Here is a 15,517-nt window from a genome sequence, read left to right as displayed (position 1 = left end):
TTAGGGAAGAATATTTACCAAACAGCAAAAGAAATGAACCCTTTCGAGATCAAATACCTACAAGACCAAACAGATTGAAAATGTAATCGAAACTATTTCAATTTCTAAAGCCCCGTCATCCAAAAGCAAACGATTTTCAACAGAGAGGAAGAAAAACGATTACGTGGAAGAAGCACCCTCCTCAAGGTTGCGGGGAAAACCTTCCCATCATTCCTTATACCATTATAGCTTAATTGCACGATTCATGACCAGATAACAATTCAATATTGACCAAACACAAACTTAAAATTGAGTTTTGGGAACCTCGAATAGGCTTGGATCATTTAAACCTTACGAAATCCTACAGAGACGAAAGCGAGGGGTTCAACAATTACCATAAATTATGTACACCTGATTCTGATTCTGATTCACGAAATAAATTCGATATTCTCAAATATTTTTCTTATATAAATAATTAGAAGCGTGGAGTTGAGCCCCGACCAATTCTGAACAAAACCATTGATATTATATTGGAAAATTCCATTAAAAAATATAGGTTGTATTAAATAATTCGAGAAATTACTCTTTAAACTTTATAATTTCGTATTTTTTTTTAATAATATATCGGTATCGGTTCAAGATTCGGGGATCGTGTCTAGGGTTTAGTCGGGTAGCGCTCATCTCTAATTAAGATTAGTTTTAGAAATCAAATGACTGGGGAATGTAAGGTTAATATTCGTGTATATAAAATCAAAGATAAATCCTAAATTCGGCACATCTAAGTTGTCTCTTCTCCGACAATTTATTCCATACTAGAAAGGGTTTTGGTTGAAATTAGCCTCAACACAAGAGTCTAAACAATCAAAATTAAAAAGCCACATTAATATATCTAATTATCCAGATACATTTAAACATTTTCCAGTTTGATCTAGATTCAACGAATTATAAAGATTGTAGCAATGCTTGATTTCAGTTTATAAACACTTCTCCTTTTACGAATGCTTTGAAGTTAGGTCTATAGAAGTTGGCTAATCCCAAGATTACCAACTGAATTCCCTGCTCTTCACAGGCAGAAGTACAAGCCGCCAGTATACACGCGGGGTTGGTTCAAAAATACGAAAGGTTGTAATTAGTACGTGTCATTACATCGGACCGTTATTAGGCATAATGCATCCGACTCATGCAGCTACAACGAGGGGCTTCTAACTCTCAAATTACCCCAAAACAAGTGCCTAAATTCTATGATTTTAACCATAAATTCCTAGATATGTTCCATAAGTTTGTCACTGGTTACTGAGGGCTTGTCATGAAGTGACGTAGGTCATAGATCCTCGTAAAGCGACGCCTGGTGAGGCGCTGGCAAAGGCTTAGTACAGACTAAATAAGAAGATGGACTGCAAAACCGCGTGTAGTCAATTCTCGCTTCGTTCTCGAACTAGCTCTCACTAAGTCTCTGGCATTTCGAAGTATAGGAAGAGTAAAACTTATGATTTAGGTGAGTTCCCAAAAAGTGCTTATGAATTCTTAAAGTTTACACGCGTTTTTTATACATTTTCGTGAATTCCCGCAAATTTTACGGTGTATTCCCAAAGATTCGTAAGTTACATAAAATAATAGGTATAGTCCTGAAAATACCCTCTTTCTCTCGAGTGAGAGGTAGCAGCCCCTCGCCGCGCTATAGTTCCATCTCCTACGGGATTATCAGTGAAGTTCCCCTCCTCAACCTGAACCGATCTCGGAACGAATCTAGACCAGGAGGACAGCTAGAGACCCCCGGGGACCAAAGGTAGAGGAGAACGCGTTCAATTACCATTTGGAACTTGAAGGAGAAACACACCCATTAATGATCAACACGCCCGCCATTTTCCTACGTCGTTCAACTTGTTAGCGATTTGCTACAAAAACTTCAATTCTAATATTACGTCTGACGAGTTTGCGTGATTGAAATACTTTGGGAGCTAGCGTGCGTGTGGGTCTTTCAAATATTAAATAGAAATGATAGCGGAGATTTAAAGGGAAAGTATTGTGATTAATTTATTTCACGTTCATTGCTATGTCGCTGATTGTGTTACGTAAGAATAGAATCAACCCGGTTTGTTAAAAATTTACAGAATATGTAAATAATTCAAGAAGTGTTTCATAATTAATGTACCCCATTTTTTACTAAATTTTTATTGACATGTTTTGAAAAAACCAGTAAAACTATCATTCATATCAAAAATAATATAACCTCAATTTTCAAAAATAGCCTTTTTAAAACTATCGTAACTAACACCTTAGTGCAAAAAGTGGGGCATCATGGACCATAAGAAGTTAGCCCTTAGATGGTTTCCTATAAAGAGTACTTGGCCAATTTTTTCAAAAACTTTAAGGTATAAGTGAAGTCAAATAGCTCCAAATTAAATTTCTTACAAAAATAGTTGTTCAGAAAATCTACGGCCTAAAGGGTCAGCGGAAAGCATTCGAAACTGTTTAGAAATATCATTTTATTGGAAAGAAAAAATCTTTTAGTCGGTCCATAAACGGAAAACGACGAGTATAACATTAATAAAATGGAAAATAAGTATAAGAAAAACGCAAAAATCGCTGGAAATAAGTTTGTACAGTTGTAACTTATAATAAAACTAACACGACACCCGACCCAAAAGGATCATAAATTTCCGGGGGTCAGTATAGTTTAAATACTGCATAACAGAATTTCTTGTAAATAAATTCCATCGCGTTGTATAAAATTCTCGTTGGAAAAAAATCAGATTTTTTTCTATAGATAAATTACGTGTAAATAATTATTGTAAAGAAGAAATAAAAAAATAATAAACAATTCGAAAGATCGCCTTCCGCATCTGGACATCCTGTGTTGGGGTTTGTCTCAATTGGTCAACGCGTTACGTTGACGAATGAGCCTCCCTCTTGTATCTAAGTCCATCATCTGCCAATCGAATACATTCCTCGTAGTCTCGAACCCGATCCGACATCTCTTTTCGAGCATTGGCATGAAGGGTCAAGTATCTCCTGACGTCTTCGAAAGTGATTTCTTCTAATAAAAAATTTATTATTCGTGATAAGATTAGATAACCAGTTAAAACCAAATAATACCGACGCATCGAATGATTCTTAAAGCGGGAACTCATAAACGAAAATTAATATAGATAAGAGAATTAGAGATGTCACTTAAGAATTTGCGAAAAGGGGGAAGAATTGGATGGATAAACGGATCGATGAGATATACCGTGAAGCACTTTCAGTTAACCACGGTTACCTGACACCACTAACAAAGGCTTCAATACCTTTCGGGTCCTTAAACTTCAGTCTCAAGTATAGCCTTGACCGTCGATATCAATCGATCGCGGGAATGCGATGCAATCAAGGCTACTGTTCCTCAATAAAGATTGTAACTCGAAGCAATTACCAAATAAAATTAACAATGTTTATCATACATTCAGGGTTTGAGTTAACTTTACTACTACAGATTTTAAGATCAATCAACCATGGTAGAACGGCATGACACAGATTAAGGTTACTTCCAGGAAAGTAACGGAAATTTCCTTGGAAAGTCAAGTGAATTTAGGTCACACGAAAGGTTTTTGATCCCACGTGCCCACTTCTAGTTGCAGAGTGCAACAGGTACCCATTACTGAGAATCAAAAGGAGAAGAAGGATGACAATCTCTACCCTCTTAATGCTTTAGTTATGTAACATGATTCCTCCCAGGCTCACCTGCTCATCAAACTTAAGATGGACACCGCACCTTGCAGAGTGAATTCTATAACTAAATCCACAGCAATCAACCCACAAACCTCGTCTAGACGTGGCACAAAAATCCACAAGCGCACCTTGGCAATTTTTAAACGCTAATGATGAGGGAACTATTTATCGATTATGTGATTCGGTTTAGTAGCCTTGCTCAAAATGTTAAGGGATGTTGGGAAGAATCATGTTACAATTACCCCGCCTTGTGGTTCACTTTTCTCGAAAAGAAGCATCATATACTTCTGTTAGAATACAATATTTAGACGACCTCTCTCTCCCACTTATGTTCATTCGAAATGGGATGAACTCTGAGGCCAAGCGTCGAAATGGTTGGTGCAAGGTAACGATTCGATTGCGTGATACACGAAACCAAATTTTAATCTACCAATATCACCCGGGTATTGACTTTCGTTAATTACCCAAGTAAGCAAGTATATCTAGAGATGCCGCTAGTAAATCGCTATACGGGAAAAGCTGAGTTACAAATCGATTATCAAAGGCTGTCAACGGTGATATCTGTCTTCGCAAATAACAAAAAAACGCTAACAACAATATGTTGTATATTATCATAATCTCTAGGGAGCTAAGTTTGAAATCTAAAAATAAAACCATACTTTGACATTGACCTTCACAATATAGATTGGGTTGAAATACACGCGATATCTTGTCTATAGTTCTCTCTTCTTTAGCAATCATTTTTTAAAAACCTCTCAAAACTGAAACCAGGAAAAATATAGACTTACTGTTTCTTGTGGCATTAACAATGCTCAACAATGGATTAGGTCCACAATTAGTTGTTGATCTTCTAACCATGGGTGCCCCCATGATGGCGCAAGACCCTAATAGTACTACTAAAAAGACCGACAGAGATTTCATAATTGTAAAATTAATGTATATATTTATTTTTGTAAAAGGGTTTAAAATTATTAAAGTATTTAGTTAGGCTTCCCGATCAAAATTATTAAATGGATGATGAAAGAGATTCGTGTTGCTCATTCCCTGGTAAATTAAGGGAGACGACTTTCTTGGAAGGAAACCCAGTTACAAATGAATTAAAAGTCACTTTCGATCCGACTATTTAATGAAATACGCGAAAACAAGCTCGTAATGTCTTCTGAAGACATTCTAAGATTAAAAAGAGAGTTTAGCGAATCTCCCAAGAATGCTGAACTGTTGTTATAATAATTGTGTTGGTTGTCAACGCCGATACAAATCACATATTTCAACCCATCTTTGGCAAAAACAACTTTCATAAGAAACGTTTATACTAATTTAAAGAAATACTTCAGGCTAGAAGGGTGTCTTTCATAATCGATTGATGAATACATCAATTGGAATCATGTGTCTATTTACAATATTAAAGAAAATACGAGCAATTAAGTTTACGTAATGGTGAGTAATGGACACTAAGAGTTAGGCTTCCACGCAAAGCACTGGGGAGTATCGCTACTGGACGAATCCGTCAGGTGGTATTAGTCGTCCTATAGGGTTAGTAACCAGAAAAGTGACAACATTCATGGTATAATTAGGTTTATGGGCTGGAGTGGTTAGTTTGAAGAGGACGATTGGTGAAATAATTTATCTAAGATAATAATATCGTTATCGGAGCGCGTATTCACCAGATTTCAATCGTAAATTGCCATAACTTCAAAGGTATTACTCTATGGGATATGCTCTGAATCCTAGACATTTTTGTGGTGAATTGAACTATTGTTATTATACTATTACAAATAATTGAAATCATCCGTAGAATAAAAACTGAGATATATATTTATGGGATGCAAATTTAACTTTCTAAATTTTACTATCTTTGCGATGAGCGTCTTACAAATAAAGACAGAATTTACTATCTCCTTATCAAAACAAAGGTCAAAAACACTGATTTACTTTAAACATTATACAGTGGTCTTGTAAAACGGTTTTTCCAAATTTTTCTGAATAAAAATTTATGGCAATTTGAACTGATATTACTTCTTTATCAAATCGAGGATTTTTCAAGCAAAAATTCAATATATTTATGCCACGTTTGCTCCCTTTCCGAAACAACTTAATTCCACCCTGGATTAGATTCTGGGTTATACTCTCACATACAGATATGGCAACGAATGTTATGTTATTCCCCTATTTAAACTCTATTATAAGAGACATTAAGCTGCCATTACGGTAAATAGGACCTAACAAGTGTGGACATCAATAATAAGTAAGTTGCTTGGTAACAAACAAGGTATTCACGGGCGCCCTAAAACCTCAAAAGCTCGAGCAGTTGCCACTTGAAATCTATGTCTGGGGTTACGAAAGAAGTCGCCAGATTTATTTTATAATAAAATTATCGAGACTAATCTAGAATTCACGCGGTGTTTCAAGTACTCATCGTGATTATTTGGATGGATCTTCAAACAATCCTTACATAACTTTTTCGAATTATCTGAGTATCTGTTATCGCAAAAAAATAATTAATAATGATGTTAATTTTTATTTAGTTATATTTCTACTGGACTCTATTAATTTGCCCGCCTGTTTAGTTACTTTAAAATATGTATTATTTACATTACAGATTTATCTAGAGTAAAATATAGACATTTACATAAATATAGATCACGTGATACAGGTTTGTTGTGAAGAAGCATTTGAAGAGACTGAATGTGGGCCTAGAGCTTTGATTCAGTAATTTGAATCAGTTGACTGAGCGTAGGCTGAGACTTAATTAGAGCAGGTAGGCGTATTAATATATTAAGTAATTACAATATGTAGTTACTGTTTTCATTTTCAATTTAAAATCCACCTTGAACTTTCATCAAATGATGAAGTAATATTATTTTAGAGAAATATCTTTAGTAACGAAAAATTGAAATAAAACCAAAAGTTTTTCTGGTACCAAATAAGTCTTGGACCACTTTATTTATTCTGAAAATTCTTCAATGACACCATTTACAACTTTTACAGAGAGAATTAGATTGGACAACGGAATTCACATTATTTTAAACCTTTTTTTTTCTCCACTAATGCTACAATGAACAAAGGTGGGGTACATATAATTGGCATGCTGCGGCGGAATTCCAGTGATGTTGATTCTCATCCGTAAAATAAGTTTTTGTATATAGTAAATATTTTATTTTCGTTTTTTTGTTTCAATCATGATGTTGTTGATATTATTATTATTATTATTATTAAATAAATTCTTTACAATTTTATCTTATTATTCTTTTACTGATATTTTTACCTCGAAGAAACGGAAGAGTCGTCATTTTTCGGAGTTTTCTTTAAAAGAAAGACAAAAAAATGCACAAATGAGACCAAAAATGTAATATTTAGATTTTTGACCATAGCCTCGTATTTGTACTTGGTCACGTTCTATAATATTCTGCCTGAATACGTGAGTTTTACCAAGAATATATAGAAATCTATGCATTCCTGGTTTTTCAGTTTAAGGTGTTCCATAGCATTATAGTTTTATCTGAAGTCCATTTGTTGAAGTAAAAGATTGCTTTTCTTGGGAAAATTCAGTTTTCTACCAGACCTACTTTGATCTTTGAGGGTATTACTGTTCCCTAAAACTCCCGTTATAGACCCAATTTTACGGCAGATCAAACATCTTAAATACTATTATGACATATAATTTAAAACAAGATAGCAATATTTGTTTTACTCTAACTAATGGACTTCTAACTTCAAAAAGAAAAAGGTATGGCAACCATAAACTTATTTTCCTTGAAATATTTAAATCTAGAAGAAAATATGGGATTTTAAACCAATTTAAAACTGAATAAGAAATACTGCGTAAAGCACGATTCAATGGTGAAACAAAAACATTCAGTGTTTTTCCCTCTCTTTTTAGTTTGGGGATTCCGATTCGTGTTTTGAGTAAATAAAATAAGAACAAAAAGATTAATAAGTTCACTGTACCGAAACCACGGAGGACGTTTGTAAAGTTGGATTTTTGTTCAAATATGCTTTTGAAGAAGCTGATCCGCTAGCACCAACGCTCCTGCCAAATCTGTGTGGGAGAAAGAAAAAACACAGAAAACTCTCATCAGTGGACTCAGATGGAATCTAATGAACAGAGGAAATCTGATAAGAAAGAAAAACTAAAGTAAATAGATTTCGTAGAAAGCAAAAGAGAGAAGTGAAATCAATAGCATCCTTTGGGATTTCAAGATATTAACAAGATGAAGATCGTACACACAGAAAAAGCTATTTTATTTTAGTCACTATTTTTTTCCTTTTTATTTTTTTTTTAGTTTATATATCCTAATTCAATGCATTGATGGGACTAATTTGGCATCCCCATTTACACCAGAAAGATCTTAACTCTCCTATTAAATGAAAAAAAAATTACTAGAATCATCAGAAGTATTTTAACTCGAAGTTACAGAATAGCAATTCTCTCTTTGGGGAAACAAAATCGCGCGAGATTACGCTGATCCGGTTTGTTTTAAACGTAACTAGCGCCAAATTTCCAGTTAGAAGGAGAGAGGTAATCTATAACGTAGACTCTGTACCCCCATCTAAGGCAACGAAGCCCTCCTAGCATCCTCAGTGGAGTTTTGGTTGGGATGGGAACTTCAGCAACCAAGAGACTTCGATAACCTTTAGTTAAACTACATCTTTCAACGAAAGAAGTAAGGTATGGGCATATGGATTTTCTTGTATTAACTATTAGTGAAATTAGTTGGATTTTTTTTTCTCAAGTAGAACTGGGATCAATGATATCCTTACGGAGATGAGGGTATACGAAAAGTTGATTAAATCTCGACTAAACGGAACTAATGGGTTAAGTAAAGTAATAAGCATTAACTTTTATGGCTTCACGCTGCCATTCGGTTCAACTTATTTCAGTTAATGAAGAAATGTCGTTGGGTGTTGAAAGAGTCTGGCTATAGGTAGATGCTACAGTAAGGAAAGCTTTTGCATAATTTAAGTTGAACCTGTTCTAAAACCTAAAAGCGAAAAAAGAGGAGAGAAAGTACACGAATTTCGAGCTAAGTTTTCAATAACTATATTCAACAGTACGAGGTTTAACGTTGTGTATAAGTCCGCCATAGCCTTTGCTCTATTGCAAAACTAAAGGTGAAGTGGGTTTATTGAAATATATCCCTTACATCGGTTTCCACTCTATTCAGACTTATGTACACTAGATGAATAGTTCCAAATTCAAATTAAGATTCAACAATTAGTAATTAAATACTATTTCGGGCGAAAGTTTATTTAAGTTTTCCTAATTTCAAATTAATTTGAAAATAATAGGGATTCATTTATTATCCGACTTCATTATTATTCCGTTTGAAATCAAAACTTTAATTACAGAAAAATGGGAAAGAATTATAAATTAATATTCATGAGTATTGTTTTGAAACTTAAATCATCAAAAGAAAACGAACCCGAGTTTTGATTAATAAATTAATTAACGAAACGTTTCTTTCCAGTTTCTTGCGAGTTACTGGTTAACTAATTCTTGGAAAAAAATCTTTCTGCGGATTTAAAAGAATTTCCTTCGAATTGCCGGATTATTAAAAGACAATAAGTGGGTTGGGTAGTTTAATCTCTGGAGAGAGAGAGAGACAGAGAGAGAGAGAGAGAGAGAGAAACGAAGAAGAAAGGAGAGTTAACAGTTGTCCCAATTTAATTTCGTTAGGGACAGAGATTTCTTTCATCACTTTCTTCTCCGCGAAAAAAGAGATAGAGTATTGTTTTCTTGACGTGTTTATGTCGCTTTTTACCAATGTTACAGGACTTTGGAAACTAATCTCATTTTTGGTTCAAAAGACCGATAAGTCCGCAAGAACAAATACAATTTCCACCTACCATCCATCCTTACAACCTACAATCAAAATATCACTCCCTGGAGGGATGAAACGAAATCACGATAGATTTTCTTTCTTCTCGCCACAGGTGTGTGGATTCGATGTCAAATTGGTCCCCAATGATCGGATTCGTGGACAATTTTTACACCTTTCCTATACCCTTTATCCCTTAATACCTTCTCACCTCCTTAAGACTCTAAATTGTTTTTTATTGCTTAAGGGCCTATAGCGAATCTTATTTATTATATAAAATGAAAAAAGAACAGCTAGCTATACACTTTTCAATTTCTCAGGGGTTTTTTATTGTTTAAAACTCCCTTGGGCATCTTTAAATGATATTTCGGTAGTTTTCTGTTATGTCGTTCCTGCGAATGTACATTACAGAAATTTCTATTTTCTACTTAAGTCAATAAAGGAGATGGTAGGAGGTACCCTGATGATGTTAAAGGCGTTGTTTCAGAGATGTATGAATGCGTTCAGTGAATCTTTCTCGTAATTTCTTCGAATTTTCAATTTACTAGAGTAACCATCTTATATATTGGATTTTCGGTTTTTTAACAGAGAAATCTTTGTCTCGGTTGTTTTGCTTTTTACCTGAACACATTCTGAACTGCAAAAATTTCGAATAATATAGAAAATGGGATATACATCAATATATTTTATCGGATATAATATCATATTTATGTTATGATGGGATCGAATTTGGTTCTTTCACCTATTTACGATAATTGTATAGACATTATACATTATTCCAAAATTCCGTATATTTTCAAGTTATGCTTTTATTAAGTAATAATTAGCTGAAAAATTATTGAATCTGCCAATTTCAGGCAAAAGTAATTTCAAAGTAGTTTTGATTTGATTTTCCTTTGCTATTTTATGAACTTATTCCATGTGTAAAACAAGTGAAAAGAATATCTAGTACGAAAGAAATCTAGGGTTAAAAGGGACTTGGTTGTTTTATACATAAAACCCGATGAAACATGCGTTTTAACACATCTTAACACTGCAACTAACGTTACATTTACATTATGTTACGTTATACATTTTCTATAATTTATTATCCTGAAAATACCTTAACGTAAAATTTCACTGGAAAACTTCACAAAACCTAGCGAATTATTCTCATAGATCAAGCATTCCTTAGGAAGACTCATTTACATCCCTGTTTTATTCAACTTAAATAGAACTCACGTTTGAAAAGTTGCGTTCTCAATCACTTTACTGTATACTAGCATAACAGATCTTGGACAAGGGATTTAATTGATGGGTTTAGAAGTAGAAAATGAAGAAGAGTGGGAATAATTTAAAGAAAATATGGGTTGAAAGAAGGAAGGAAGGATGCGTGCAAACTATAATTACCTGGGTCTCGCAGCTTGGGCGTAGAATCTGTCGAGCTGTTCGAGATATTTTAATGCTTCGGCCATATTAGCTACGTCATCCATTGCCGGTTTGGCTTCGGCCAAAGTACCGGCCATGACTACTAAAACGGCCAAAGCGACGGAAGTGGTCAAAAGAACCCAGTTGATCTTTAGACTGACCATCTTTGTTGGTTATCTGTTTAGGGATTATCTACGCGTTTTACCTAAAATTTGTTAAGAGAAGGAGCGAAAGTAGTGAAAGTCTAGAGTTTAACTTTAGCTAATATATCTACGGAAGAGAAACCGTGGAAAAACAAGAAATTCGAGACGATTCCGTTGACCGAACTTCGGGAAAAGTGTACTCGGAAATGGTTGAAGAGTTTGTGAGACCGTCCCGCCGATTGTTAGGGACTTTATATATGCCAGCCGCGTTCCCCTGGGCGCCCCCTGACGGAAACTATGGGAAGAGCGGTAAAAATACCACCCTAACCATCCCCTTCAACCCTCATCTTCACTCCCGCCAAATGGGCGCAGGATAGAAAGCTTGGGAACTGCACCGAGATGTAATTTTTTAGCGGGGATAAACCAAAGAGGAGGGAAATATTTCCCTTCTCTTTGGATAAACCCCCCAACCTGTAGACGGGGAAGATTCGGAAGAGACGAGCAGTACGGTAAAAGAGGTCTATTTCCACACCCGAAAAAGAAGGCAGCTCCCTCTTTCCGAAGCGCTTTGTGGTTAACCTGTCGTTGACAGACTTGAGAAAAGTAAAGTTTGGATGAATTAAGGTAATAGAGAAACCTTTGGGAGGTTCACTCTCTAGTCATTTGTACGACTAACTTGGGATAGACATATTCGAGAACTACTTTCTAAACTGAAAGTTAAGTATGTAATGTAGCTTCTAGAAAAAGGAGGGGATGGAAATGGAGAAACCAATGACGGTAAACCATCGCGACACGCCATTGGATAACTTCTCTCGGATGGGGGATAGAAGAGATGGAAGGGGGGTTACAAAGAGTGTTTAAATGGAAGGGTTGGTTGACCAAGAGAATATCCTAGAAAGACCCGATTTAATTGTGGTGGGTGTCATTCAATGGCTAAAATTAAAGCCGTGTCTTAATCGAAAACAGGCCAATATGTATGGTAATTAATCAGGAAAGTCGTCCCATTTTGCACGATCTATTCTCTAATTGAAGAGCTCTCACCCATTTATGTGTAATGACAGATTCGGGTTAAAAACAACCTTGAAGTCCGATTACCTAAATCTATCAAGTGTGTTGGCAAAAGATGAGTTTACTTTCATTGTGAAACAATACTGAAAGATAGAAGAGCGTAAAACCGAAGTTCTTAGTCAGACGGTAAATTTTCAACGCTTTTTGCAGTCATTCACGTATAAAACTAAGTCTCCAATTTATAACATCTGCGTAACCCATTTTTACTAGAAAAATGACAATATTAAAAATTGAATAAAAGATGAAGTTAGAAATCTTTCAAGAAACTGATTTCGGATGGTTTACTTAGACATTTAGTATTGATTGGGTACCTCAAACATTTAAGGTTTCTCTTCGCAATAGACTATTTCGAAAATTACATACAGAGGGCAATAACACGCAGGGGCGAAGCAGCCATTTTGGAGCCAAAACGGAGCCCAAGTTCATAACATGCGGGAGGTTAATGCTGAAAATTTGTATGAGAAATATCTTCTATTTTTAAGACAGAAGGGGCGTACTAAATCGTTAAGTACGCTGAGCCTCTCCATCCCTCTCTCCTTCAAGTTTGAATCAGAATACTCCAATGGCGACCTGGCCCCTGTGTGTTGGTTTCTCTGTATGTATTTTCCGAAACAGTTTATTTTTCAGTTGTTCGACTAACAACTCTTTTTTAGAAGAATCGTGGTAAAAAAATAGCAAATACATACACTGCGGTTTGTATTTATATATAACTAATAAATAATTTAATGTTTTCACATTCCAGATCGTTTCCCTGTATACTGTACATTATTGATTCGTTTCAAAAAATAAGTCAAATCTAGTTTCATGCCTTAGCAACACGATATTCTCTCAAGAAGACGTTGTATCTTCAATAAATAGGAACAAATATCATTTCATATAAAATTCTTTATTTGTTTTAATGTTGTGTCCTGGGAAATATTTTATTACAATCTTTAGAATAGGTTCAAATTTATAATTTTTTTTTTAATTTTGGGAAGGATTAGTTTTCAGTTTTCATGTTTTGGCTTCTCCCCACGGAAAAGCTTGAAGAATATAGAGTAGAATTTCAGTTAGCGTTCACGTGTGTTTAAGAGACAGTCAAACAAAAATAGACAATTCTCTACACGCCTCGGTTTAATGAGATCATATACCTTCCTTCTATGGATGGATAGCTTTGTTTTATAACTGTATCTGTATCTCCTCTAGAAAGATTCAAGCTGTTAAGCCTAAAAGACCTTTAACAACGTGTATACTATCAGAAGGTGATAATAGAAGAAGTATGACACTCAGTATCGTATCCTCTTAATACTTTAGTTGTGTAACATGATTCTTCTCAGGCTCTCTCTTTTTGTTTGCTCTCCCGCTCATCAAACTTCAGATGGGCATAGCACCTTGGGGTGAATTCTATAACTGTTTGGCACTAAATCCTCAGCAATCAACCCACAAACCTTGATTGTCTTGACGTGGGACAAAAATCCACAAGCGCATGCGCCTGACAAATAGTTTAGCGCTAATAGAGTAATGATGAAGAAATTATTCGGTTTAGTAACCTTGTTCCTAATGTTTTGAAGAATCATGTTACAATTACCCCGGTTTGTGGTACACTTCTCTCGAAGAGAAGTATTATATACGTCTGATACTATCTAGTACGAGTAAACAAAGCCGTTTTTACAACTACTTAAGTAAAAAGCTAGATGTATAGGTTTTGTCACATCTGCTAACATTGTTAGACACCCAATAAAAGTGTCGATAATAAAATGTAGGTACCATTCGTTTAAGAGCAGGTATAGTTTGCGCTCCTTAACAACCAAATTTCCCACACTTAAAGCGGTATATTTAAAAAGCAATTTATGGCTGGTTCATGGGAACTCTGAGCCTTTGACAGTATTAGTTCTTATGATTTAATAAAGTGGATTTGAGAAGTGCTCTTGAAAGCTCCTCATAATGAAGTTAACAAGAGTATTGTGAATTTTTATTTTCAATCGAAAAATCTAGATAAAATGTTTTGTAATTCAGAATAAATAAATTAAAAATGACAAATGTCAAAAATTGCTTAGGAAAAAATGCCCACTCATAAGAGGGGAGACGTTATAAAAAAATAGAATTTCTGAAGGAGGAGGATGCCTTTTGTTTATCAATGGTTTTATAACTCCGGGCACGACGTTTTGAAGAGGGCCTCTCATCGTTCGAAATGTTTTGTTTTTCCATCAAGTTCCTGCATTTTGATGCTTTGTAAATTTACGTCTAGCTACGTTTATAATACGCTTACCATATAAAGAATAAGCAAAAAACTAATCACAGAAATCTACCACCACCTGTAGAACCAATGACGTAACGCCCCGAGCTTAATCCTTACTTCTCTGGAAATTTTTCACTTCCAAGCGATTAGGTAAATACAATTTGTTCAGAAAAACCTCTTACCCTAGCTGGCAATGACATTGCAGCCTTGTATGTTCTCGTTTTTACTAAGGAAAAGCTAATATATATTTCCCAGGCTTAACTGTAGTATTTTCTTAACAGAAACTTGTAAGCCATTTCGATCCATGTTCAACTAATCAGTCCGACTATTCACCATTTCTAAGCTTAGCTAGTATGGTTCTTCAACAGTTCCATCAATGAATGGTTAGAGTGACGTTTTACTGATCATATTGGGAAACTTAATTCAGGGCGAAATTTAATGAAAGAATCCCAAAAAATTGAGAAGCCAGACATGACGCGGGATAAGATAATTAGCCTTGGTCCTCTATAAAAGAATGGTATAGATGTATAAGTGTGCATTTGAAATTAAATTTCAGACAGAATAAACGTTAGCCGGATTTTAAGTCAACTATACAAGAATATTTGGGCCACATTTTTTTTCTGTACGCCGGTACACTAGTATATTTTGTACCAGTACTTGGCTGGGAAATCATTGTATACTAAAAACCGCTTTAGGGTGAGACCGTCGCGTCAAAGGCCAGCCAGTTTAGGAAATGGTTCCCATCGCATTTTCATATTTTTATGACGTCGTATATGGCTATTTTTTTTCTTTACAAAACATTTTTGCGGATACTTCAAGAGGGACATTTTCACCTTTCCACGTTCTTTGTGAATTTTGATACATCTACCCGGCTATATGCTTATACGAGCATTAACTCGTAGCGTGTTCCGACTACAGAGAGCCTAAAAGAGCCATTTTACTTGCGGAGATCTTGTACAAGGGTTGAATCTATACGAATTGAAATATTTTCTTGAAATAAATTTTACATCCAAATTGAAGGAAATATTAAACCTAATTGCGTTGTAAAACAAACCGGAGAAGTGATTTCTATCATTTACAATCTGAAACAATAACTGCTCTTTTCATGGTTCAATTGTTTTCCAAGTCTACCTTCATCTAACGGACGTACGTAAAAACACTCACCTGATCATTGTGTT

General features: G+C 35.1%; 1 protein-coding gene and 1 long non-coding RNA gene across 2 annotated transcripts; both read right to left on the bottom strand.

The window, feature by feature from the left end:
* Positions 1-2,450: 2,450 nt before the first annotated feature.
* LOC149691947 (uncharacterized) lies at positions 2,451-5,193 on the bottom strand. Its single transcript, XR_016382900.1, has 2 exons — positions 4,473-5,193; positions 2,451-3,016 (listed from the first exon to the last, which is right to left on the bottom strand). It is a non-coding gene; the product is annotated as an uncharacterized LOC149691947 (long non-coding RNA).
* A 1,399-nt stretch (positions 5,194-6,592) lies between these two features.
* On the bottom strand, positions 6,593-11,271 carry NPF (neuropeptide F). The gene is made up of 3 exons (XM_089868803.1): positions 10,893-11,271; positions 7,633-7,723; positions 6,593-6,987 (listed from the first exon to the last, which is right to left on the bottom strand). Exons 1-3 carry the CDS (start codon positions 11,072-11,074, stop codon positions 6,946-6,948), a joined length of 315 nt encoding a protein of 104 aa, XP_089724929.1. The 5' UTR covers positions 11,075-11,271; the 3' UTR covers positions 6,593-6,945.
* Between the last annotated feature and the right edge of the window lie 4,246 nt (positions 11,272-15,517).

Source organism: Phalangium opilio, unplaced genomic scaffold (assembly GCF_054372755.1).
Source record: "Phalangium opilio isolate 3A_F unplaced genomic scaffold, DU_Popi_V2 ptg000024l_1, whole genome shotgun sequence".
NCBI classification, from domain to species: domain Eukaryota; kingdom Metazoa; phylum Arthropoda; class Arachnida; order Opiliones; family Phalangiidae; genus Phalangium; species Phalangium opilio.
Note: the sequence above shows the minus strand (reverse complement) of the source record. Positions and strands in the feature narration are given on the sequence as shown.